General features: G+C 44.7%; 2 protein-coding genes and 1 long non-coding RNA gene across 6 annotated transcripts; 2 read left to right on the top strand and 1 right to left on the bottom strand.

Annotated features, from left to right (window-relative positions):
* Positions 1-75: 75 nt before the first annotated feature.
* Positions 76-15,751, bottom strand: AP4B1 (adaptor related protein complex 4 subunit beta 1). Of its 4 annotated transcripts, none has more exons than XM_079979195.1 (11): positions 15,626-15,751; positions 13,616-13,763; positions 11,608-11,832; positions 10,237-10,367; positions 9,737-9,884; positions 7,910-8,406; positions 4,862-4,945; positions 3,776-3,879; positions 2,698-2,905; positions 2,080-2,364; positions 76-1,847 (listed from the first exon to the last, which is right to left on the bottom strand). In XM_079979195.1, the coding sequence occupies exons 2-11, from the start codon at positions 13,726-13,728 to the stop codon at positions 1,420-1,422; spliced, it is 2,223 nt and encodes a 740-aa protein (XP_079835321.1). In that variant the 5' UTR covers positions 13,729-13,763; positions 15,626-15,751; the 3' UTR covers positions 76-1,419. The 4 variants fall into 4 exon arrangements, with proteins under 4 accessions (XP_079835321.1, XP_079835320.1, XP_079835319.1 ...); XM_079979194.1 differs by lacking the exon at positions 15,626-15,751 and adding an exon at positions 15,460-15,616; XM_079979193.1 differs by lacking the exon at positions 15,626-15,751 and adding an exon at positions 14,879-15,453.
* On the top strand, positions 15,728-21,677 carry DCLRE1B (DNA cross-link repair 1B). Its single transcript, XM_079979420.1, has 5 exons — positions 15,728-15,862; positions 17,383-17,582; positions 17,675-17,840; positions 18,864-19,046; positions 20,284-21,677. The coding sequence occupies exons 2-5, from the start codon at positions 17,394-17,396 to the stop codon at positions 21,402-21,404; spliced, it is 1,659 nt and encodes a 552-aa protein (XP_079835546.1). The 5' UTR covers positions 15,728-15,862; positions 17,383-17,393; the 3' UTR covers positions 21,405-21,677.
* Positions 21,678-22,078: 401 nt separating this feature from the next.
* Positions 22,079-25,903, top strand: LOC307218084. Its single transcript, XR_013839749.1, has 3 exons — positions 22,079-24,136; positions 24,554-25,703; positions 25,835-25,903. It is a non-coding gene; the product is annotated as an uncharacterized lncRNA (long non-coding RNA).
* The last annotated feature ends 422 nt before the right edge of the window (positions 25,904-26,325 follow it).

Below are 26,325 nucleotides of genomic sequence, written 5' to 3'. Positions count from 1 at the left end.
AACTTTGAGATGTTTCCAAACCAAATAGTATGTTAGACAAAATGTGCATATAGAGCAGATAAAGACTTAGCACGGTACACTAAACAAGAGATTTATGTTTCATTTTATATATCAATTTCCATCTATAATGAGTAAAGTTTGGAGTGCAAATACATATACAGAACTCTGTTTAGTACTAACTGTTCTGTGTCACAACAATGCAGTCCCATACATGTCTACACTGTTGTAAGCCTCAATGAGTTCAACAGGGCTTACTGCTAGGTAAGTATATGATTGCAGAGTCTGAGGAGGCTTTCAAGATCCCAAATAAATTTTACCACCATGTCTGAAAAGATTTTTCATCAGTCATTTATTACTTTTGTTGTTCAGTATTTCCCGGCATTACCTACGGCCAGGTTTGAACACCCCCGCCCCCCAACCATGTAGTCAGTAATGTTCTATTGTATTATCAGATTTTAATGCTTTATCCAGAGTCATTTGTGGGTTAGTCTTTTCCTTTTATGTTTTTTAATAGGCATGTGTAAACTGTGCTCAAATCAGAGCCATGAAGTTTGCAGGTAAAACTGCAAGGGTGGCTATATGTATCTTAGAATAGATAATCCGTCCCAGAGATACAAGTTCCTATTTAGACCGCTGTACTTTTGTGCAAAAGTGTGTGTACCTCAAATTTGGTCTGAAGATTCCCCCTCCCACTTCCATTCCTTTCCCACTCAAGCTTCCCATTTAAATGGTTCCACCAATTCTTTCCGCTAAAAAATGTGCATAACCTTTGCGGAAGGTTCTACAATCGATAGCATAGGGCTGTGACCACGCACCTATCATAGTGACCATTTCTGTACACGTTTCATTCTGATTAAATATTCCTCATCCTTCTATCAATTCTGAATCCTTTGGGGAAATATCTGGCTCTGCAACATTAATGTGTGAATAGAATTCATGGGAGTAGAGACTGATGGGGGAATGAGGAGAAAAGGAAGTCTTAAAAGAGGATCCTTCAGCACTTTAAAGATGATTGGTGCATCAAACCCATTGTTGGGAATGTGCTGACCCCTTTAAACTATCCAAAGTGGGCCCAATCCACTCTGAAAGGGACTCAAAGCAGATTACAAAAGATTCTCAAAATAAAAATCACTCAAATCCACTACGGGAACCAAAGTAACATAAAACCAGCATTCTTCAAGCAGCATTCCCCACCCTCTTGCTTGTTCTTCTCTGGTGTCAAGCCAAGCAGCAGCTCCCACCAAAATATTCCAAGATAAGGGAGTGGGACTGAGCATCTGGATCTCGCTCAGCCTGCGAGGAAGCATTCCTCTCCTGTACAAACAGTTCATAAGAGCTGCAGCATAATTTGAAGAATGCCATACGCAAGCAGATTTAAGTCTCATCCTATTCATGCCCCGTATCAGTGGTCTGAAAGAATCAGGATGTCAATCCTGCCACTGTTCCCAACACAGTCTTCAAGACTGAGATGAAGGCCTGCAGTGCCTCTGGCTTGTTTTCACTCTGCTTCACCAACATTTGCATCTCTGCAGCCCCCACTTCAAGTAGCAGCTCTGTCAGGAAAAGGCAGCCTGTAGCATCCTGGGCAACAAGGTAGGCCTTCCACAGCGGGGAGCCAGCCTTGCTCATAGCAATAGTCTGGATATGGACAACCTGAAGCGCAGCCTGTACAGTGTCTGGCTGCACAGTTTCCTGCCAGGGAACAGCTTGCTGGCAGCCCAAACCCAGGTTTAGCCATGTCCTCTCAAACTGCTCAGCAGTCATGCACATGCTTGGTCTGAGAATCAGGCTGCTCGAACTGATGTCGACAGAAGGAACCTCCTCTTCCTTTTCTGGTATCAGGGGCTCTGAAAAAAAAAAGAGGAAACAAAAGCCAGAGTTAGGCAACACAGATCACGTTACATCCAGCATGAACATCAGAACTGTAAGACACTTCATAGTCCATACTGAGCAGGGCAAAAGAACAGCATCAAGCAAGCAGTGTCAGATGCCTAAAGCATCATCATTCAACGGAGGGTCTGGTTTTAATTCAGGAAAACAGAGAAATGGCCCAGAGAAATGGCCACTTGAATCCATTACCTTCATCCACCGTTGTGGGATCTTCAGAGGGAGAATCTGCATGGGGAAGGCCAGTAACCCGGCTGGCTGTTATGGCTGCCCATTGCTCTTTGCCATATATAGGCACCAGTGAGTTAAAGTCAGAGGCCCACGCATTCACAGAGCCTTCAGCCTGCCCTTCCAAGAACCTCAGAGAGTGATCAGATGTAGGGCTGCAAAGGATCCCTTTTGCTTCCTCCATGCCAGCTTGCAAAAGACGATAGTAGAAGAGCGCACGATCCCGAACTGCCATGTCTCTCTCCTCCTCTGGATGAAATAAAGATGCGCTGTTTTATTTTTATTGTTCACCACGACACAGACTTTTTATTCATCACAGCCCCTAGTGATTCCATGCTAAAGAGCTGCATAGACCTCTGACTCTATACAGTGTGCGATTCCCCCTACCACCTCTGGGTATATACTAGCAGTAAGGGAAGCAAGGAAAGAAATGATTCAACGTATACCAGTCTAACATTGAAATCTATGAATTTTTAAAGAACTGCAGAGTTTGTCAGACAATTCTCAATACATTGCATCCTCACAAGAGATGCATTGGCCTATTTCATAATGCAGCAGACATCTTGGAAGGCTTGTACTTACCTATGCAGTAATAGAGCAATCGACCCAACATGTCCTGACACTCAGCTGGACGTCCTATGAAGAGCCGCACCAAAGCTGTTAGCAGTTCCAACTTCACAACCGAGAAGGTCTCTGATTTCACATTCTCTACAAAATCCTCCAAAATATAGGGGGCATTGGGGACTCTCTCTCCATGTACCCCCAGCAGCCAGATCAGTGCTTGCTTGCCCTGAGAAAAAACCAGAATACTTCACAAACAGGGCCACACTATCTCACTTAGAACCCCTTACTTATACCACCAAGAGCTAGTGGCATAAATGTTCACAGACTGTCACAGAGAATGGTGGGTTGAGCAGATCTCTGCAGAGTGAAGTGGGTTCAGACACTGCCTCACCTGGTAATTCAAATCCCATATACTGCAGCCCTTTTGATTTGAAGATTCTGAAAGTGTATCCACGTTGCAAAATGCAACTCTGTCGGTTACCCCTTCACCCAGTTTAAGTTTACACACTACTGAATCAATAATGTATTTGTCTTGCCTGCCTGCTCCTGCACTCCTAGCTGTGCCAACAGCTTCTGAGTTAGCCAAATGCTAAATATTTTCTTCCCTGCTTTCTCACTTTAACAAAAGGTGGAAGGATACCCCTTTTGGCCCTTTGCTTTCAGATCAATGCATAACTCTAGAAGGGTTCGATCAGGAGCCCTACCTTGACTGAATTGGAAAAGCAGAGGGGTTACATAGAAATATTCCTGTAAAAGACAGGTGCAGCTCAGCTTACATTTCTGGAGCACAATACAAGTTGAAGTGCCATAGTTGTTGTTTTTTGCAAATAGACCACATATATGCACTTCACCTAACAAGGAAGAGATAGTGCAGACCTCCTACAAGACAGAGGGCAGGCTGATACAATCCCAGAATGTTTTGAAATTAGAACCTGGATTTCCCAATAGCATAATCTTAAGGGGTTTTCATGGACAATTTTAGATTCCAAGTTGTATTTCACAACTCTTGTGGCTCATGTAAGACTCTAACAGGCCCTCAACTGAGTCATTCCATCAGTACCATTCTCTGCCAGACACAAAAAGACATTCCCCTTACCTCACTGTCCTGGATGGTCTCCTCACAGCCACCCAAAGCCTGGGACACATTCTCTATACACTGCGGACACAACCACACCAGGTCCCGGAACACCTGAACTACAGCTACAATGTGGGGAGAAAAATATTTATGAGAACAATTTGTATGAGCTTTTGGCCCAAACAGAGGCCTCCAAGGCAGTTCGCAATAGTAACAATTTCAATACTTAAAAAACAGACGGCATTAAAAGCCAGAATAAAACAGTTAAACACAAAACCATAGCAAGCAAGATTAATACACACTAAGATAACAACAACAATTTATTACTTGTACCCCACCCATCTGACTGGGTTGCTCCAGCCACTCTGGGCAGCTTCCATCAGAACATAAAAACACATAAAAAACTTCCTGTTACAGGGCTGCCTTCAGATGTCTACAGAAAGTCATAGTTGTTGATCTCTTTAACATGTAACCGGAGCCTAAGTTCCTTGAGTTGGCAAGGCCCATTTGACAGCAAGAAACCAAGCCTTTAGCATCATCAGTCTTGTGGAGTGCTCTGCCAACAGAAGTACAGCAGGCACCATCTGTTAAACACCTGCTGTAAACTTTTCTATTCATTCTCATTCATTCATACATACATATATATATATATACATACACACACACACACACACACACACACACAATTTTTAACTTTTACAAACATTTTAGCCAGAAAAACAAAATCTTTACAAAACTACAACACTGATATGTGGAAATTATCCTGGCCATAGCATTCTGCTCCAGCTTTATGAACACTTTCATGTTTCATCTGCATGGTTTGGGGTATTTGTTTTAAGCAAACAATTCTTCACACAACCCAGATATAGCAAACACTGTTTTCCAGTTTGCAAGCATGCCAATGTGGGCTGAAGTCTAATCTATCCAGCATCTGTAAGCATGTGATAATTTGAAGAAAAGGAAGCAAAGAGTGATCACGTGAAAGAGGCACAAGTAAGGAATGGTACAGTGATGGAAACTGCAATGGAGATAGCACAGTTGTGTTCTGTACACCACCAAATGGTAAGGCGGAAACCAAATCTCAATCAGAAGGGTGGAGATAGTTACCTGAAGTTATATGCTCCTGCTTCAGCTCAAGGAGTTCTGTTAGGATCCTCACACACTGCTCTGTGTAGGTCCTTGCAATGTTGCCTGTAAAGTCCACAAAACAACCCAAGCTTTGGTTAGGCAGCTTCAACTTAAGCTTTTATCCAAGTAGCACCACTGCAACATATTCCCTCTATGAGAGTTGAGATGGAGCAAGAAGCAGCTTTCTTTCTTCGGTCAAAATTACCTAGTTTTCTCAAACCGAAGCTGCCCTTGTTTTCAGTTTGGTGCCTGAGCACTCAGCCAGGAAGATGGGAAGTGTCCCTGGAACACTGCTGTGCCCAAACAAAGTAGCCGGCTCTTCAGACTCAGTAGCCCAAACTAGTACCATTAGTACCCCCGCCGGTGATGTATAGACTAGCACTGAATGAAGCTCTAGCTCCCTGCCTGAAATGCATCAACAGTATTACTATCACTTTTGTAAATCAACAAAATCTTTAATAAACAAATAAAAGGGGGAGGGAGGAAATAGGGGGAAAAACAGTACTACTATAATGAATGTGATCCAATGTGTTCCAACTCTTTTGTAGCACCATATAGAATAATTTCACATATCCCAAATATCAATTTACCAAGGAGAGAACATTTTTTTTTTTTTTTGCTAATGAGATGTTTCTAAAAAATAATGCTTGTATGTAGATATTTTGGAAGTATATTCTTTAGAGGGGCTGGACCTAGATTTCTAGGAGACAAAAAAGGCAAAGACTCTTTTTTGGGGGGCGGGGGGTGCCGTAAGCATTTTCTTAACTTAATGAATCACCAAGAAGTTCTGGTATTTCTAAATACCTGTCTTAATACAGAAATATAACAACATAAGCACAAGTGAGTCAGCTCCAAGATCAGAGTGCGCAACAAACAAGAAAAACAATTCAATAAGGACCAGGTGCGCAGCCTGGGAGTCATTTTGGACTCACAGCTGTCCATGGAGGCGCAGGTTAACTCTGTGTCCAGGGCAGCTGTCTACCAGCTCCACCTGGTACGCAGGCTAAGACCCTACCTTCCCGCGGACTGTCTCGCCAGAGTGGTGCATGCTCTGGTTATCTCACGCTTGGACTACTGCAACGCGCTCTACGTGGGGCTACCTTTGAAGGTGACCCGGAAACTGCAATTAATCCAGAATGCGGCAGCTAGACTGGTGACTGGGAGTGGCCGCCGGGACCACATAACACCGGTTCTGAGAGATCTGCACTGGCTCCCAGTACGTTTCCAAGCACGATTCAAAGTGTTGGTGCTGACCTTTAAAGCCCTAAACGGCCTCGGTCCTGTATACCTGAAGGAGCATCTCCACCCCCATCGTTCAGCCCGGACACTGAGATCCAGCGCCGAGGGCCTTCTGGCGGTTCCCTCATTGCGAGAAGTGAGGCTACAGGGAACCAGGCAGAGGGCCTTCTCGGTAGTGGCGCCCGACCTGTGGAACGCCCTCCCATCAGATGTCAAAGAGATAAAGAATTACCTGACATTCAGAAGACATCTTAAGGCAGCCCTGTTCAGGGAAGTTTTTAATATGTAATGCTGTATTGTTTTTAACACTGATTGGGAGCCGCCCAGAGTGGCTGGGGAAACTCAGCCAGATGGGCGGGGTATAAATAATAAATTATTATTATTATTATTATTATTATTATTATTATTATTATTATTAAAGAGGCACAAGCAGGTTGTTAAGAGACCATCTCAAAGAAATGGGAATGAGCTGTTTTTCATAGATTAACACTGCAATCCAAATCGCCTTTATGCTGGAAGAAGAAGAAGAGAAGAGTTTGGATTTGATATCCCGCCTTTCACTCCCTTTAAGGAGTCTCAAAGCGGCTAACATTCTCCTTTCCCTTCCTCCCCCACAACAAACACTCTGTGAGGTGAGTGGGGCTGAGAGACTTCAGAGAAGTGTGACTAGCCCAAGGTCACCCAGCAGCTGCATGTGGAGGAGCAGAGACGCGAACCCCGTTCCCCAGATTACGAGACTACCACTCTTAACCACTACACCGCACTGGACATGTGGGCGAGATGGTTTGATTGGCAGAGGTGTCCCTCTAGCCAGGTCTGCTAATCTCTGGGGCCAGGGCAGAATGAGTGGGTGCAGGATCCACTGTACCTGAGCTGGCCCTGCTTCTCTCACACAATGGCATCATCAAGCCCAAGTCAGGCCTGATCGCTGCACCAGCTCAGTGGGTAAATAAAATTGTTTGCCTACCTCACCCCTTTTCCAGGCGTGAGTGGCAGAACTGTGGATGTTGGTGGCCCACCACCATTAAATTTGGTTGCTCCCTGGGCGGGGTTTCTATTGCAGCCAAGAGTAGCCTGGCCATAAACAGAAAAGCAAGAAAGGGAGAAGATTGAATAAAACTGAAATGCAGAAAACTCAGCAAAGAATTTCTGGGCATAAATACTTAGGAAGAGGAAGCTGATACCACTAAATTGGGTTATTGCCAAGAATTTTAAAAATTCAGAAGAATAACACATCCCCTACAGGCCAGAGAAATGCTGCTGTTAGCAATGGGGCAAATTCCAACAAGATGAGCCTTGACTTGAAAGTTGTGTCTAATCCCTCAAATTCCCAACTACTTAGATCAGAACTAAAAAGTTAAATAAAGCTGCAGTCCTCAGACTAGCTCCACTGAACACTGACTTGCTTCTGAGTAGACATGCACAGGGCTGTGCTGTTGCGTTCTCATTGAACATGAGTAATGTTATCCTGTATACTGTTGAGAATTCATTTCCACGTATTATCAGAAGAATCTCAGATGAACTTTATCATGAGAAGCAATAAATGTTTGTCTTTTCAGAAGCATTGCTGAAATCACTGGTAAACCTCAGCAAGTTATTTTGGACTACATGGCTTCAAGACTTCAACCATGAAACTACTATGGAACAGATTGTTTCACTTATTTCTATTCTGAGGGTCTTAATCTTTTTCTCAGTTTCTAAGGCGTTGGCAAATAAAGCATATGTCCTTCTGTCACCCAGTCTTAGAGAATATTTATTTGCAGGGAGGAATCCTGCTAGCTCACTTACCGATGGCAAAGATTGCCCCTTGTGCAAGCTCTGCTGACACGTCAGTGCAGTAATCTCTTAGTTCCTCCAGTATCTGTGGCACATTTTCATCGTTCACCAGCTTGCACAAAACCTCCATTTTCTGGCACTTGATATAATGCGGTTCTGAATATGAGCAGAAGAACTTCTTGTAGTGGCTACTGAAATGGCCGGGAAGGCTGTCTAAGATCTGGCGCACATGACACAAGGCAGTGAAACAGAGTTCCCGACTCTCAGAGGTGCAAGCAGACAGGAGCGGGCCCTTCACTCTCACCAGCACATCTTCCTGCACGTGCGGAAAGTCTCTGGCCAGCACTAAGAAAAGTTTCGTGGCAGCCATCACCACACTGGAGCTGCTACTCTTGAGATATCCATCCAGCAAGTTAAGGATGTCAAAGAGCTCTTCTTCAGAGCGGGGATTGTAGCGCAAGAGGAAAGTCAACACTTCACTCTGTCCCCACTGGTCTAGGTCAGGCATCCTATCAAGAGAAGAAACCCAAATCAGTACACTGGCTATTGGAATTGCTAATTGCAATACCTTCGCTTGGCTTCCACAATCTTCCAGCCAATTATTTCCTAGACTTGCATCTTTACCCACCACTTGTAAGGCAGAGTCTGAGAGACCTGCTGGAAAACTAATTCTGCACTTCCACATTACTTTACAATTTAGGCGTGCAAAAATAGGAGTCTCAACTTATCTGCTTGTTATGTTTTAATTAGAACTAGAGGTTTTCTGTAGCAGGTGTGACAACTACTCTTCCTTCCCTAAAGGGAACTGAAAAGGAGAGAGGGTAAAATAGGTTGAAGAGTTTGGTGGATACCAAAATAACTGCTGCTAATAAAAAACAGGGGGAACTGAGTAGGAAGGAACTGAAGGCAAGGCTGGCTTTTCTGCTCAGTCATCCACATGTTCAACTCTGATTGGTCTTGCCTAGCAGAGTGAGTGGGAGAAGGAATCCATTCATAGAACCCCTTCTCCACTGCAGAGAACTCTCTTGCAATATAAAAAAACCCCGAAACACCACACAAATATTTAACAGAAATAACATAATTAACCCAAAATATTAAGATTTGGGTTTTCAGAAGGCAAAATTATTGGATGGAAGACTAAGATTCCATACCTATATGCCCTCATGAGATGAACTAAGAAAAAGGTAAGAGTGATTTAGTAGCCTTCGATACTGATACTTGTTAGTTTCACACCCATATACTTGCACAACACATTTAAGTGCAAGAAACTGTGGGGAAGGGCATAAGAAAGTAATGACTCACATGCTTGAAGAAAACCTTCATAGGAAAATTCTAGAATTATTTTATCATTACATTACTAGCATCAGATTATAAACGGCATCTCAAAATCCCCCCAAGATTCAAACGTAGGTTCAAAATAATGCTTCCCCCCCCCCAGCTAATATCCAATCATTCATTCCTAGCAAGACCCACAACAAGCAAGTTCTCAGTGCTGTACCTGCCATTTCCCAAACTGGATTGCCAACCGAGTATTATTCAGCAGAATTAGAATTTGCAAGGTAACCATCCATTTCCCTTAACCACCCATTTCCCTTATGTAAAATACATATGCCCTTTTATAAATGATCCACAAGGTGGCTTACTTCACACACAAAAACATACACTAGCACAAATGCACAGCAACAACACAATTCATACACATTTCCGCAACTTCACACAACAAGAGAAGGGCCATAGCTGAGTGACATACCAACGTCACCAATTGCTGGGCAGTTGACTTCTGCGAATCTACAAGCAAAGCACAACAGACTTCACAAACTGTTTGGGGGAAGAACCTACCTGTTGAGAAGATGGTGGGCAATGGGTTTGTTGATGACAACTCCTCCTTCGTGTGCCAGGATCTCCTCTAGCGCCCTCAAACAATTCACCACTACAATAGGATCCTGGTCACGAAGCAGACTATATAGCTCATTAACTAGTGCGCCATCTGTAAAAAGCATGGAAATTAGAGAATTTCCCCAACTCTAATGCAATAATCATCTGCCTAGGAGAGTGCCTCTTGCAAGCAGTGGTGGTGTTATGTGCATGCACATTTAACAAAATAACTCAACCCTCTCAATAGCATGCCAGCTTCTTGCAAAGTACTGCTACCAAATACAGGGCAAATACATTCTTAAAGTGGTATCTCGCCTCCAAGGGCTTTGGGCTCAGTGAAACTATGCCACAGCAGTCATGCTGCGGTCTCTGCATTACAGCACCAAAATGACATGCTCCCGTTTTTATTCTTGTGTGAGTCTGGGAAAAATTAAATAGACTGAAAAATAAGCATGCATATTTACCCACTTCGCAGTCCCCTTGCAGTTTCTGCATCTTTGCACATCCGAGGACAGCGACTCTCCTTACATAGGAGGCTTTGTCTCGCAAACCATTCAAGATTGGCTGTTGGATATACTCCTGTATGCTGGGCATCCTAGGAATATTAAAGGGCCATCATGTTCCACCTCCTCCTAAATCCTTGTTTGTGTATTTTATGTTACTCCACAACCTGCCATTCATTACATTAACAGACACTACTGCTTTGCAACAGGCTTCCAATAGTTAGATAAGACAAGGAAATGGACTTCTGACAGCTAAAAACTTTGGCAGGATTTGGGTAACACTTGTAATGTACTAAAAACTAAGGTAAATATGGATTAGTTTAAGAAAAATAGAGGAAAATATATGATGCAGTTGAAAAAGATTGAAAATAGAAACCATGGAAGGGTGGAGGGAAGTCTTAAGGATTTGGGAAATCCTAAATGTTGATGATTATGTCTAATGTTTTAATTTAAATGTGTAGTGTAAAACTGAATAAAAAAGATTTCATTTTAAAAAAAGGAGATGGGACTTCTGTTCTATGCACAAACCACTTTAAAATGGCTTCAGTCAGCTGAAGAGAAAAGTCACCCCAAAGTACTACTTCTCATGTTAATTCCTTCTCTTTCCACACTTTATTGCATAGTAAGCATTTATAATCCTGAAGCCCCTTGTTGCTTAATAAGATGCAGCTGGCGGTACAATTCCACAAAGCTGATTTAGCTAGACCAGCCCAACAAAACCTTGTAATTAAAGTGGTATCTAATCCCTGGCAAACAGAGCAGTGAACTGTGGCACCAGAAGCCCTCCCTCGTGATGACACAAAGCGCAGTGTGGGAATGTACCTCCTTTCCATTCATCAAGCATTGGATCTGCATCCCAGAACTAGTGAGAGGACCATATTTATGCTCATAAACTTAAGACTGGTCATGCTTAGGGGCTCGTGTCATTAAGCCACAGGGATGAGGAAGCCCAGGCCCACAGGCCTCTGTATCTCAACCTAAGGACTCTCCCCAGCCACACCCTTCAGCAGCCCTACTTTGCACCATGCTCAAGTGTTTCTGCCTGGCTGGAATGTGCCCTTGAACACAGACAAGACTTCTTGCTTGTCTGGATATAGGAAAGTGGGATGTGTGTGTTGAAACTAAGCTATGTACAGAGGTAAAATTAACAATCATTGCTCGGCCTACTTTTGCTTCTTGTCTGGGGCATGTGGCCCCAGGAAAGTTTCCCAGAAGGAAATGTGGTCCTTGGGTTGAAATAGATTTCCCACTCCTGAATGACACAAGTTCTATTCCCCATGCCTGTAGCGAAGGCCAAAACAAGCAGCACCACTCCACTTAGAGTTTTGTTACCTGAAACTGCACATGCTTCGCAAGGCGAGGCCTCTAACCATAGGGTTGGGGTCTGAGCAGTCTTTGCAAAGGGTGTTGATAGCTAAAAGAGCCAGATCGGGCTTCAGAGGAGCATATGTGCACATATACAAGTACACTAGCTTTTTCTGAACAATATCGACTGTGGCACTAGCTTTGACCATCTCCATAAACACACTGGACACATCTACACCTTGGGTCATATGCCTGCAAATAAGAGATAAAGTATTTAAGCACAGCATCTATGTATTTATTATCAGTTAAAGCATTTGTATACCACTTAATTGTTAGAGTTTCTAAGTGGTTTACATAAAGTATCAGCCTACTTTAAACTCCTAAGATATAACAATAACGGCAAGAGACAATAAGATATAACAAGAATGGCATCAGACAATATATAAACTGTAACCAGTTCTTAATCACAAGAGAGCAGCAAGTTTAGCAGGTAAAATTCCAGGAGAGAAAAGGTTTACCTGCATTTGGCCTAATGTTATAAATCAATTTGCAATCCATGTCTCGATCTCTGCATCACAAAACCAAACTAATAGTGCAATCTAAGCATATCTATTCAAAAATAAATCCTACTGAATTCAATGCAGTTTACTCCCAGGTAAATGTGATTAGGATTGCAGCCTAGGGCTGCATCCATTAAAGGACAGTTTCTGCAAATTGAAGAAATTGGCAATATGCTGTTTGAAAGGGTATAATGAAATCTTAAAAGCCAGAAAGGGACCCAAACAGAATCTCCAGTAGTTGGGGTGAGTTTCAGGGCTGTACATATCTGTCTCTTTTTAAGAACAGGAGAAGTAGAATTATGCAAAATAAGAATTATATGCAAATATAATGTATAACCTCAAGGTTAGATTACTGCAATGCATTATATGTAGGGCTGCCTCTGAAAGTTCGTAAACTTCAGCTAGTGCAGAACTCAGTGGCCAGGTTGCTCACCGGAGCAAGATAGTTTGAGCATATTACACCAATCCTGGTCCAACTGCACTGGCTACCAATTAGTTTCCAGGGCCAATTCAAACTGCTGGTTTTGACCTATAAAGCCTTAAACAGTTCAGAACCGCAATACCTCAAGGACCACCTCTTCCCATATGAACCTACCCGGATCCTGAGATAATCTTCTGAGGCCCTTCTTCGTGTGCCTCCTCCTCGAGAGGTCAGGAGAGTGGCAACACCAGAACGGGCCTTCTCTGCAGTGGCTCCCCATCTGTGGAATGCTCTCCCCAGGGAAGTTCGCCTGCCGCCTTCATTACACACCTTTAGGTGCCAGGCAAAAACATTCTTTTTTAACCAGGCCTTTGGTTGATTTGATTGACATCCTATGCCCTTTTAAAATGTGGGGTTATTGGGTTGTTGTTTTTATTCTGATTATGTATTTTGTGGTTTTATATTAAGATTTTATTTTGTGAACCGCCCTGAGACCTCTGCGTATAGTGCAAATTCACTGCGTATAGTATAAATTCAATAAATAAATCATCATCATCATCACTGTGTTCAGTGATATTTCACATGAACTTTGAGGCACATATGTGCAGAATTTTTATTTGTTTTTTAGAGCATGGACAATATAACTTAGTCCATGACAGAGTGATAAGAATAGGGAACTAGAAGACAAACAGAAAAAGGCAGTTGTGCTACCTTGTACAAGGTCTTCACCCTCTGATCAGGTTTCTGTTTCATTTCCAAGCAATGGGTGAGGTTAATTTCTGTGTTGGGGCTGTATTTTTTATTTATTTAAATAATTTAAAATACTGCTTAATACTACCAATTCTTTCGTTTCCATTTCCGTTTAATTAGTAATCTGCATTTGGCTGTTTTAATTGGCTTTTTTGTATGAGCCTACTAACCAATAAGGCAACAACAACAGCCTTACTAGGGTTCACAAGATACTCAGTTCATACACATCTGAGCAACTAAAAGCACCCAGCATTTTGGGAGCCCCAACTACAATGCCCAAGTAGTAGCAGTCCAGGCCACAGACCTGATCACTCGCTGGATAACATTCCTGTAGCGGAGACGGTCAGTTTGCACATGAGGGTTAGACAGTGCTCTCTTCAGCTCCTTCACTGTATCCTCTGAGCCTAAGTATGGCATCTCTGATGGGCTCCTAAACACCTAGGGAGAAAAGACTGTGGAGAAATCTGTAGTAAGAACATAGAAAGAACCCTGCCAGGTCAAACAAGGGGCCTAACTTGGTACAGCAACCTGTTTGTCACGGTGGCAGAAGATAAGGACAACAGCTCTCTCCTACTATTGGGAAGGGCTCTGGCTTAATGATAGAGCACATGCAAATGGTGCCAGATTCGATCTCCAACATCTCCTGGTAGATAACTCTGTTTGAAACTCTGGAGAGCTGCTGCCACTCAGTATGTAGATGATATTGAGAAAGATGGACCAACTGTCTGCCTCAGTAGAAGGCAGTCTCTTATGTTCTCAACAAGACAAAGTCACACAGGGAGCTTCACAGAGTGGTTTTTAACCCTGGCCTCCTAGGTTCTAGTCCATGAAATATCCTTCCACATTCTGGGAATCAGTCTTAGAAGTAAGACGGGTTGGAGTAATCGTGAGCCAGTTGGGAGTGCTAAACCAGGACTGGGCAGATCTAGGTTCAAGTCCCTACTCATCCAGGAAGCTCACTGGGTGACCTTGGGCCAGTCACACTCTCTCAGCCTAACCTACTTTGCAGGGATGCAAAGATTAAATGTGTTTTGGGGGGAGTTAATGTTCTGGTTTTGTTCTTTTTATTTGTGCTTTTACCCTGCAGTTTTATCTTGTGAACCTCCCTGAGATCTTCGGATGGAGGGTGATATATAAATGTAATAAAAAATGGAGAATGCGTATGCTGCCATGAGCTCCTTGGAGGAAAGCTGAGGTGTAAATGCAGCATGCAATAATAAAGAAACAAAACAATGTTCTCCTGCAACTGGCCCTCAGAAGTACCGCAGATGCCATACAGCCAAAACATGGCTACTAGTTCTATCGCCCAATAATTTGCAGTGGCTCCCCAGGGTCTGTCGCAGCACTACCTAGGGATTTCAGGGTTTCGCCATGGGACCCTTTTGTGCGTAAAGTGTGCCTTGGGCTAGCGCCCTTCCCCGCGCCCGGAAGCCTAGCAGTTCCAGCGCAGCAGTCAACTTGCAAGGCCCTGGGCTTTGCCGGAGAGAAGGAAGGAAGCAGCCGCCAGGTGGGGCGGGAGTCGGGACATCGGCTCCGGCCAGGGTCGTCGCTCGATTTCCCCACGTACCTTGGCGCGAGTCCCGCCCGCCCTCGGCCGCTCAGTCTCGCACCGACCAACAAAAAGGGGCCGGCATCTTCCTGGTTCTCGCCCGACTCCTTCCGGGTTTCGGCCTCCAGGAGCGCCGGGTTAAAGCGTCGGCGGGAACGAGCGCGAAGTCGAGCGGAGGAAAGCTCGCTTGCACTTTAAACCACGCTGGCTTCCTGCCTTCTCACGCTTTGAAAAAGGCTCCTGTGTTGGAAGTGCCCTCAAGGCGAGAAAGAAGCAAGAGTTCCTCCCTTGTAAAATGCCAACCTGTGTTGGTCTAGGCTTTAGGAAATAAAAGGGAGCGGAACGGCACAGTGATGCCTAAACTGGGCGCGTTAGGCGGGTGGAAACTAACGCTTCAAGAAAGAAGCATATTCCCTTGTTGTTGTTATTACCATCAAGGATAGTAAAGCCACAGCTATACTAAAACTCTGCAATTTCTCCATTGTTCCTTACAGGCAGCTGCTCCCTCCTTGCCCTCCCAGAGGGGACCCGTCCCCCAAAATAGCCAAGGGAGTTCGCCTCCAGCCAGCGGAATTCCCAGCCAGATTTCTTTTACGCACCGAGTAGCTGAACAAACGGCTGCTCGGTAATAAATGCGCATCTACTCCTGCGCGCGTCCCCAAACTGTAGGACACGGGGCGTTTGCTTCCTAGCAAGCCGGTCTCCACCAGCACGTGGCGCAGTCCTGTTTCCGTTTCGCAGGAAGCGCTGTGTTTCTACGAATACCTTGGCGCCTTGGGAGCGGGAGAGTTGTTTTGATTTCTTCGGCGGGAAGATCCGACGGTGCAGAAGGAGATCCGAACGGCGGGGAGCCTGGCGATCTTCCCTGCAAGCAAAAATGAAAGCAGCCCTCCAGTACCGGCGCTCCGGTCCAACCCGCTGACTGCAAAGCATTTTAGCAACGGGAGGGAGAGCCCGTTCCCTTTCCCTGCTCTCTGTGCCAAAGGCCTACAAAGTAGCACAGTAAGCTCCCTTTACTCCTCGCTACAATTTTTGGTTTTTGGGGTGGGAGACAGGACCGAGATTGCTCCGGAGCGAAGTGGGCAAGCGTTTCTGGGACCGGATGTGAAACGTGTATTATTTTATTAAAATGTATGCACTGCTTGCTTGTAAAAAACAGAACCCTCAAAGCCGTTTACAAAGATAATATTAACAATAATTTAAAACTTTGGGAAAGTTACAAGAGGAGACTAAAAAAAGATTAAAACTTTCTTAGCAGCTGGGTAGGTTTGTATAAATAGAAATGTTTTTAGCAGGCGCTGAAAAGAGTACAGTGAAGGTGCCTGCCTGGTATCCATAGGCAGGGAGTTCCAAAGGGTAGTAGGTGACCTTTGTACAATCACTCCAGTAAAGTACCTTCCTGTAATTTTAGAGTCCCCCTTGCAACTATCCTGCTTCCTCATCTTACCTGCTGTTGCTTCTCAATCCAAATTGTTAGGCCGTCATACTAAAGGTAAAGGTAAAGGTACCCCTGCCTGTATGGGCCAGTCTTGACAGACTCTAGGGTTGTGCGCTCATCTCACTCTATAGGCCGGGAGCCAGCGCTGTCCGCAGACACTTCCGGGTCACGTGGCCAGCGTGACAAGCTGCATCTGGTGAGCCAGCGCAGCACACGGAACGCCGTTTACCTTCCCGCTAGTAAGCGGTCCCTATTTATCTACTTGCACCCGGGGGTGCTTTCGAACTGCTAGGTTGGCAGGCGCTGGGACCGAGCGACGGGAGCGCACTCCGCCGCGGGGATTCGAACCGCCGACCTTCCAATCGGCAAGTCCTAGGCACTGAGGCTTTTACCCACAGTGCCACCCGCGTCCCAGGCTGTCATACTAGTTTGTATCAAAGTTCTATCCTATGGAGCTCATATTCTTATAACCTTATCTGCCAGTCCTCTTCCCACCCTTTCTCATTCTCACAGTCTGGCCTGAAGGATGTGGTAGCTACCAAAGGTAGCGGTTTGTGACTCATTTGCATCCTGTTGCGTTGGATGAGTTTTAGTTGGTAACGCTTGAGGATGTGAACAAGATGCTTGGTTTGTTCCGAGCAACCACTTGGCTCCTTTGCCCTTTTGCCCCTCGTGGCTGATAAAAAACTAGCAGAGGGAGCACACGTGTCTGGGGCAGTTGATGAATGCCTCCTTGTGAGAGAGGGAAGTCCCTGCCTGCTTGAAGGAGGCAGTGATAAAACTACGCCTTAACCTCTCCTGAATTTAGAAAATTAAGTAATTACCAGCTGCTAAAATTTAGGACTTCTGAATACATTTAAGGATAAGGTTGTAAGCACCACTATCCCAACCCCTGTCTCTCTTTTTATCTCTCTATTTGTGAATTTTTATATTCCTGTTAAAACATGTATCTCAGTTTTTATTTCTTGTCAATCCAGTTCTAAGGCCGTTAGTAGTTTTATTGATGCCCCCATCCACCCTTGACTTTTCTGAGGTGGTTTTTGTTTGTTTTTGGTATTCAGAATATCCCCCTTTCTTTTAACAGGAGCTGGACTGATGAACGGAACTCTCATCGCAGGCACACCCATTGCGGTGGATTTTTGGAATATCAGAAAAGCTGGGAGGGCTCGTTTGTTCTTTCTTTCTCACATGCACAGTGACCATACAGTGGGGCTTTCCAGCACGTGGAACCGACCTATTTATTGTTCTCCGGTTACTGGTCGAATTCTGCATCTTAGACTGAAGGTAGATCTTTACACACACGTGTGCGATCTTCCACCACTTTAACTTAGGGGATGCCTACAGTTGACTCTGCCATGCCTTCATTCTGTTTTTAGGTGGCTGAAAAATGGATCCACCCTCTGGAAGTTGGAGACAGCCATGTCCTGGCCTTAGATGAGATGCAGAGAGAGACTATGACTGTGACCCTGATAGATGCTAACCACTGTCCTGGATCTGTCATGTTCCTTTTTGAAGGTTACTTTGGTGTCATCCTTTACACAGGTATGTTGATGAGAGACATCTAACATTTTCCTCTGTGCTTTTTGCTACCTCTTTAATTTGTTTCTCAGCACAAACACCTTGCCTATTTCCAGATGTTATTTTTAAAATTACTTGCTTATATAGATATGAAATACGCACAGAGAGATAGATAGAACATGGAACATGGAACCAAGACATGGTTTCCAGCTAGGTAGCAAGCAGACCTTAGTTCCAGCAAGGTGCTGGCCTCATGTGCCTTCCATATCCTGGGACCGGTAGCCATGTTATTCTGTTGAGAAGTCGGGGGCTGGACAGAAAAGGAGGAGTGGTGGAGACAGCCTCCCATCCTGACCCTTCCAGGGAAGAGGAAGAGCAAGACAGTATAGATTTACGACAGTGGTTTGCAGCAGGTCACAGCTCAGAGGCAGATGAGGGAGAAAGTTTCTTACAGCCCTTTTTTTATTTCAAACTTTACAGAGAGAGGCTATAGAACCCAGCCTTGTGGATAATGGGGTTGTTCTGAGTGAATCTCCACCACCCCCTTCTCTCCCACTTCCTCATTCATCATCATCACCACCTCTACAGGTGTTGCTAAGTGCCCTCTGTCTTTGAGCTCTTTGCTCTCCTACTTTTAAGGACCACCGGGTTCTGGGAGATGGTGGGTCTGGAATGCTTTCTAGTGACAACGTGTCAGCCAGCTGCTGCTCTGGCTCTGCCTGCTCCTCCTCTATATTGATATATTGCCCAGGCCTACTAGCCACACATGGTTAATAATAATTACTATTATTTTCTTTTTTATACCCCACCTATCTGGTTGGGTTTCCACTCTGGTTGCTTCACAAGGGGGAACAAAGCAATAATTTTAGACTTGAAATTTGTATAGAAACAGTTAATAATAAACTCTGCTGCAGCAATGTCTTCCACAGTAACCAAAGAAGCTGGCTTTGTCCTTAGCTTAGTCCTTTGGAACTTTAACCGTAATTTCCATTTTAACCCTTCAAGTGGCTTTCCCCTGACGGGTATGTAACATCCGTGTCTCACCAGGTGATTTCCGCTACACTCCCAGCCTGCAACAGGAACCAGCTCTGAAGAACTCAAAGCTTATCAGCAGCCTCTACCTGGACAATACCAACTGCCACCCCGATATTGTCATACCATCCCGGCAAAAGGCCACTGAACAGATCAAAGAGGTGATCAGAGCCCACCCCCATCACCAGGTTAAGATTGGTAAGCAGTCCTAATAGGTTTGGAAGACGTTTCTTAAACTGGGTGAGGAACTCAAGGCCTTCCAGGTGTTGCTTAACTATAATTCGCATCCCTGATCTTTGGCCATGCTAGCTGGGGCTGATGGGAGCTGGAGTCCAGGAACAGGTTCTCCATCCCTATGTTGGTTAAGGCACGGTTTCAAAACTACTGAATAGAAAATAGAAGAACAGGGTGGCTAACACACTGGAATTTTCAATGGCTGTTCAGAAAGGAACACAAGTATGGACCTCATGCAGCGGTTCCCAAACTTTCTCCCCCACAGACCACTTGAAATTCGCTGAGGGTCTTTATGAACCAATTCAAGATTTTTCTGCCTGTTGTAGCAATTGCAATTTGCTAGGCTAAATGCTGTACGATTTTGTATTTTTACAGACATTCCACAGACTACCTGGATTTGTGGACTGCTGGTGGTCCTTGGGCCACAGTTTGGGAATCCTTAATCGTAGGACATTAAAGAAATCTTACCTTTTTCAAGTGAGGTTTACAAGCACATCTCCCCCAAATTCATATGTGAAAATCGATCCTGTACAATGAATTACTCTGAAGGATGTGAATCCATAAAATCTGGATGATAAATTCATAGCTGGGTTTAGTAGCTCAAGGATCGTTAACCACTGGGGCAGGCACTCACTTGGGGACAGGGTAGAATTACTTGGGAAATGTACACACTATACCTTTAAACCATGTACATTCCTGCAATGAATTCTGGGCACTGTAGTTTAAGGGTTGCTGGGAATGATTACAGTGGTACCTCAGGTTAAGTACTTAATTCGTTCCGGAGGTCCATACTTAACCTGAAAGTGTTCTTAACCTGAAGCACCACTTTAGCTAATGGGGCCTCCTGCTGCCGCTGCGCAGCTGGAGCACGATTTCAGTTCTCATCCTGAAGCAAAGTTCTTAACCCGAGGTAATATTTCTGGGTTAGAGGAGTCTGTAACCTGAAGCGTATGTAACCCCGAGGTACCACTGTATTCTCTGAGAGGTAAACAATAGCGCCTAGAATTCTTGAGGAAAAGATTGTGTTCAAAATGTGCTTTAAAGATATAGTGTATACACAGCCTTGAACTCCAGAGTAACAGCTAAGCTGCTGCTGTATCAGAAGCCCTGAGATTAAGGTACTATTAGCTGCTGAATAAACTTCACTGTGCCTCATGCCGCCTGGCCTTTGAAATGCTTACAGTTCTTTGTCCTCTTCTAGGTACTTATAGTTTAGGAAAAGAGTCGCTGTTGGTGGAACTGGCCAAGGAATTTGGCACCTGGATTGTGGTAAGTCCCCAGAAACTGGAACTTATGAAACTGCTGGAGATGGAGGATGTGTTCACCTCTGAGGAAGGAATGGGTAGGATTCATGCTGTGGATTTTTCAGAAATCCGCCAAGCAAATATGAATTGCTGGAACCAGAGCCATCCGACCATAGCTGTTCTCCCTACCAGCCGGCCGCTGAAGTTCCAGCACCCTGACATCCATGTTGTTCCCTACTCAGACCACTCATCTTTCCAAGAGTTGCTGGAATTTGTAGCTTGGCTAAAGCCCTGCTCTATAATCCCAGTGGTAAAGAAAGAAGAATGTCAGATGTATTTCCAACAATACTTGACAGCTAAAAACTGCACACCACTGGAGTCCAAAGTCCCCGAATCAGTGAAAATATTCATGCAGCAAGGAAACAGTAAGTGGGAAAGGCCCTCCAAACAGCTGAAACTGAGTATCTCTCACCATGTACCCAAAGGGGTTTGCTTTGACCCCCCAGAAATATGTAGCAGTGAGAGTGAAAATGGCTGTGATGCAGAGGTTTCCCAGCAAAGCTGCCCAGAGCCCATGGAGAAAACTGTCCCTTGCTCTCAATCTGGCTGTGTTGAGGAGGAGCCAAAAGACATAATGGCAAAACAAGAAAACCTTGAGAGCCAGAGAGCAATAACGTCTGAATCTCCGACATCCTCCAAACTTCAGCTGAAGGGCAGTGGTGTCAATCAGTGTCAAAAATGCCAGGCAACTGTGACACTGAAACACACAAATACATTGTCCTGGTTTGAAAGGGATGCAGAAAGAACGCTTTGTTCCTCTGTAGGCAGTGAATGTATGGGGAATCTGGCCTTGGAGAACCATGTACCCTCAGCATCACATGCTGCTCAGATTGATACACATGACCCGTTCGCCTCTCCAGCAGATGTAAAATTCCAGCCTGTCGATGAACAGGCTCCCCAAGGTCTCCTTCAGGAATATGATTTATCTCCACTCAACATCCGAAAGCAACTTTCTCTCCAACACTTTGACTGGCAAGTAGATAACTACTTGAAAAGGAAAAGACACAAAATGGAATAACAAGGAAGGCAAATCTGCAATTGGAATAGCAGAACTAGCAGCAGCCGGTGCAAGGACATCTGCTAATGCAAAAGGGCTTCTCTCAGTTTCCCCCCCTCCCCAAATTGGCACTGGGAGGTGAGGAGAACCCCCATAACAGTGTGTGGGGCAGGGGAGGGGAGGGAGAAGCAGAAATGCTTGCAATGATGGGAGCGATCTCCTTGACACTACTTTGAATTCCACCCACTGTTGTTTTCTAGTAAAGTTTATTTTCTTCTGAATTAAAAAAAAAAAAACTGCAAAACTCCAGTAGTGTATGGTTGGTATATAAATTTCAAGATAGGACAGTTGTTTCCTCCTGAACACTGCTGGGGGAAGTGGTCTCATACTTTATACAAAAAGTTTTATTGCCCATAAGAGACACCGGTAAAATCAGTGTTAAACTTCTGCATCCACATTTGAGGCTTTGCTCTTGGGGGTTATCAACATAATGATCAAAGCCAGTGTGTGCTCTTATCTTTACCTTAGCCTTAATCCATTGGCAACAGCAGAATATTGTATAAAAGCTTTATAGTGTGTGTGGGGGGGGTAACCTGTTGGGTTTTACCAACAAACCATGGGTTTTTACAAGGGTCAGGAAGGGAAAGATCCACACCGTGTTAGCGAGGGGAGATCATTTCCCTAGCATTCCTTCTGACAGTAAATAAAGCTGGTGAGTACCACCACAGAATCGGGGGGCGGGGCAGCACTTACTGCGCCTGAGCCACACATCTCTCCTGGGAGTGATGTTGTGGCTCGGGCACCTGCAGGCTCTACAGCTGGGGGGGCGGGGCGGCGGGTGTACTCCCAGCAGGTTCCATGTTGCTCGAAAAAGCAACGCGGATTTGCAGAGCACCAGAGTGGAACGGGGCCTGAACACTGGAATTCTGGCACGCCCTGCCGCATCTCATGTGTGCCCTGCCCCGGGCACCCAAGTGGCTAACTAGGCCACTGACCAGAATTATAGGCAAAATCGATGCGAAAGAGAATATTTGGGGAAACTCCAAGATTTACAGAAGTACAAAAAATATTTGGGGAGGGGCGCCTAACAGGACGCCCCCCTCTACAAACACCTCCAGTTCATTGGAGGACTGAGAATACTCAAATCACAACAGAATGCTGAGTGTCTTTTGGGGTGGGAGGGGGGTGGAATCCTGAAAACTAGGTGGGCAGGGGAATGGAATACCCCAGAAGAAGAAAACATGATTGTATGGAATACTGAACAGGGGCTCTCAGTACCACATCATTTTGTTGCACATCCGACTCATAACATTTAGAAAATGGTGGGGTATTGCTGGGACTTGTCATCTTCCTTTTTGAGGGCTAGGTGAACACTCCCATGGTTGAGTGGTTCCTTGGAGGAGCACTCAGCCTCTAAAGAAAGTAAAAAGTAAAATTAAAACACTTCTAAAAGGATGGTTTAACAACATACGCATACACACACGTTAAATTGTTTATCACCATGTGTTATCATGGCCAGTGTCCAGGCTTTGCAAGCAGGCTAGGGTTTCTTTCCAGAAGGCATTTGCAAGAGCTATGGTGCACCTACTGGGGGGAAGAACTGCATTTTCCCAAAGACAATTACTAGGAATTTTCATACAACAAAAATCAGTAACAATTTGTTTATTACTTTTTAAAGAAAAAAAACCCCATATTATCTAAGCTCCTTGTGACAGTGGGGTTCTGCATTTGATGTTATCCTTGCCATAACAGGGCCAATAGCGATTTTATGAAACTTGCTTTATTCTTTGGTCTCACTGTGTCCTTTAGAAGGCTCCTGCTTACCATGCCCCTGATAGCAGCACTACTTATAGTACATTTTAAACGACTTACAACAAGCCACAGATTGTTCAGGGGGCTTGTGCATTGCAATCCTCTACAGACTTTCTTAGGAGTTGGTCCCACTGAACTCAGAGATACTTACTTCTAAGTCAGCTTGTATAGGGTCAGGCTGATAACAAAAGTGGCTGCTTCTTTTAGGCATAAATGAGCTGCCTTTCATGTTCACTTCTAGCAGACAGGATTATCAGTTGTCGCGGTCTCCACGTGGGATAATTTATTATGCTGTAGAAGAACAACAGTCTTTGCACTGATAGCCTAAGAAATTATTTGGCCCTGGAACTGAGCTCTGTAGCAGCTCTATAATGTTTCTGTTTCAGAGTTTAAGTCAAATGGAGTGCAGCCATGATTGTTCGTTAGCAAATGGAAGAACCTCCCAGGAGTTCGCCATTACGGGGAGGCCTGTTGGAGCAGATAGTCAGATGGGTTCATTATCTCCTGCTTTCCAGAACTATCCCATCTTCTGGTGATATGCCTAGTGTTTTGCCATGCCCTTGAAAATATGATTTTTCAGAGTTTTGTCACTGCAATGGCTGCAAAATAGCTGCTGGTCAGAAGCCACCTGGCACACTAAAACCCAAGTTTACAGCCCGTGTGCTACAACAGCAGGACAGAACAGTATATATAAACCATCCTTTCTGTCACAAAACCAGAGTGCTTTAGAAAGAGAAAAAGATCAGCAAGAGAGTTGCTGGGAGATAGTAGCATGTCTGGCGTTGCTTGTGGCTGCTTGCTTTCCTAGTACTTGTAGTTCTTTCCCAGAACACCACACCCTGCTGTATGATATCCCTTATGTAATCAGCAGTGGTATTAAAGTAATCATTGCTTTCAAAGCAATGGCAGCTCAGAAATGAAAGCCTCCGATCCCAGCCCAGGTGGGCCCTCTTTAATTACGCCTTGTGGCACTTGGGGAGGGGGAAGCCTGAGGGTTATGAAGGAGTTTTCCTGCCTATTGCTAGCATTTTCCATTGCTGAGTTTCTCACCAGTTTTTAGTGGGTTGCTCCCTACCGCGCACAGTTCATTGAAGGTTTGGCATAGCAGGGCATCTTTTGCAAGAGCTTTTAAAGCCAGTTTTGTAATAAAGTAAATGAGGAAGCTTTCCAAGCTGAATGCAAAAACCACAAATAGGAGAGCATGCAAAATGCAGCTGAAGGTGGGGTGGGTTATGTAAATGCACCTCTGGTGAGTATGTCATAGGTGAGGGTTAGCAGCATCAGAGACAGTGTTTTGCAGGAGTGGGAGATAATTGGTGAGAACCTAATTGAGATCAATTTGATTCTTTTTCACCCAGAAGCAGCAGACACAGAACGCTGTATATGCAGTAGAAAATACATTAGAAAAATGTAAACAGGAATCCTGAAATAATGCAGGGAAACAAAACAAATTATTTGCCTAATTTTTGCTGGAGAAGATGCTGGGAAGATACCTCTGAACCAGTGTTGCCAGGCAGCGCAGCTGGAGAAATATGTCAAATAGATGTGATGAAATATTAGACAAATTAAAAAGTAATGGCATAAACCCCTGTTTTCTTAAAGAACACAACTGCTGGGCTATTAATTTATCATACACAAAAAGCTTTATTTCCAGTGGGTTGGAAGGTATGCAGTGTAACACAAGTCTTAAAATTATTAAAATGTGTTAACAAACATATAGACAGATACGGATTTTCTAAAAATCTTTGATTTACGGACTGAACATTTCTTTATTCCTGCCTTTGGTTTCCTGTTTTTTAAAGTGACAGTTTTCACAGCGCAGGGGAATGGAGTCCCTCAAGGTTCTATATGGCAACTGAAGTTATTTACCTAATTCCTATATTAACCAGGACCAGCGCTGAACAATAAACTGGACAAGTTTGTAGATCACACCAAACTACATATCCAAAAATGCCAGGCACATTCTGAAGATTTCCAAAAGGGTCTCTCCAAACAAGGAGTCTGATGAGATTCAGTGTAAGCTAAATGCCATTTTTACAGATGAGTACTAAATTGGCTATGGCTGTAGGACACTCATTGGAAATGTCAACTTGGTGGCTGCAAAAAAGGAAAGTTGGTGTTTAATAACCCTAGGACCTCAGCACAATAGCACCCTTTCCCCACTTGTGGTTCCCAGCAGCAGGCATTCAGAGGCAGCGACTCCAAAGAGAGTTTACAATCGGATGAAAACAGCAATTTATACAGCAATGCAAAAAGAAACTAAATGCTGAAAATCTAAACTGGCCACAAATAGCTAGAGAGAACAGGTGTGCCTACAGCTATGTTTATTGAGACACATGTGGTAGCAGACTTCACCAACCTGACGTTTTCTGGTATGGCTGAGACTGTTGTGAGTTGTAGAAGAAACTTTTGGAGGGCGCAAGGTTGGTCAAGGCTGCTCAAATGCCATAGGCTGGCTGAGGTGGTAGGAGCCACCAGCCAGAGAAACCCCAGGGGGAGGCTCAGATAGTGGCGTAGCGTGGGTTGTCAGCACCCGGGGCAAGGCAAGTAATTTGCGCCCCCTAACCCTTACCCCCAGATGTTGCGCCCGCTGCGGCCGGCCCCCCCCTGCACCCCCCACACTACGCCACTGGGCTCAGAGCCAGGGGACTGGGGTGGGACAATGATGAGTGGTCAGAGGGAGAAGGAGCAGATTGGGAGGAGGTGGTTTGGAAGCAGAAAAGGTGACAGGAAGAGGCTGCGGCAGAGCACAGTTCATACTCCAAGGCAGAAACCAGGGCTGGAGAGGGTGGAGACAGGAAGGATGCTGTAGAAGCCAAGGAGTCTCAGTCTCTCTCTCCTGCTGCAACCAGTTCCCCTCCCCTCCTGGTCTCCTAGAACATGCCAAGAAATGAAACCAGCAGAGCCTGAAACTGCATGGGAAAGACCCTGGAGAGAAGGAGTCCTAGTGGGCACTAGAAAGGCAGGGAACTTCAGTCCTTGCAGGCTAGAGCTGTGGAATGTTTCCTTGAATAAAGAGTTAACTTCACTGGTCTTGGATGATTTATTATTTTGTTGCTGGCCCTATGTCTGACTCCAACCCTGACATCAAAGGAGAGTGGTTTTCACAAAATAATGGGCGGCACAGATT

This window comes from Podarcis cretensis, assembly GCF_951804945.1.
Source record: "Podarcis cretensis genome assembly, chromosome: 6".
NCBI lineage: Eukaryota > Metazoa > Chordata > Lepidosauria > Squamata > Lacertidae > Podarcis > Podarcis cretensis.
Note: the sequence above shows the minus strand (reverse complement) of the source record. Positions and strands in the feature narration are given on the sequence as shown.

What these genes read in the sequence shown, in the direction of transcription:
- AP4B1 (XM_079979195.1), bottom strand. Translation starts at nt 13,728, where the DNA reads ATGCCATACTTAGGCTCAGAGGATACAGTGAAGGAGCTGAAGAGAGCA. An exon ending in GCAAGGGGACTGCGAAGTGG is followed by an intron (nt 9,885 to 10,236) that starts GTAAATATGCAT and finishes TGCTTTTTACAG; the next exon opens with ATGGCGCACTAGTTAATGAG. An exon ending in GCAGGAGCATATAACTTCAG is followed by an intron (nt 3,880 to 4,861) that starts GTAACTATCTCC and finishes CCCACATTGTAG; the next exon opens with CTGTAGTTCAGGTGTTCCGG.
- DCLRE1B (XM_079979420.1), top strand. Translation starts at nt 17,394, where the DNA reads ATGAACGGAACTCTCATCGCAGGCACACCCATTGCGGTGGATTTTTGG. An exon ending in TGGTGTCATCCTTTACACAG is followed by an intron (nt 17,841 to 18,863) that starts GTATGTTGATGA and finishes GTGTCTCACCAG; the next exon opens with GTGATTTCCGCTACACTCCC. An exon ending in CCATCACCAGGTTAAGATTG is followed by an intron (nt 19,047 to 20,283) that starts GTAAGCAGTCCT and finishes GTCCTCTTCTAG; the next exon opens with GTACTTATAGTTTAGGAAAA.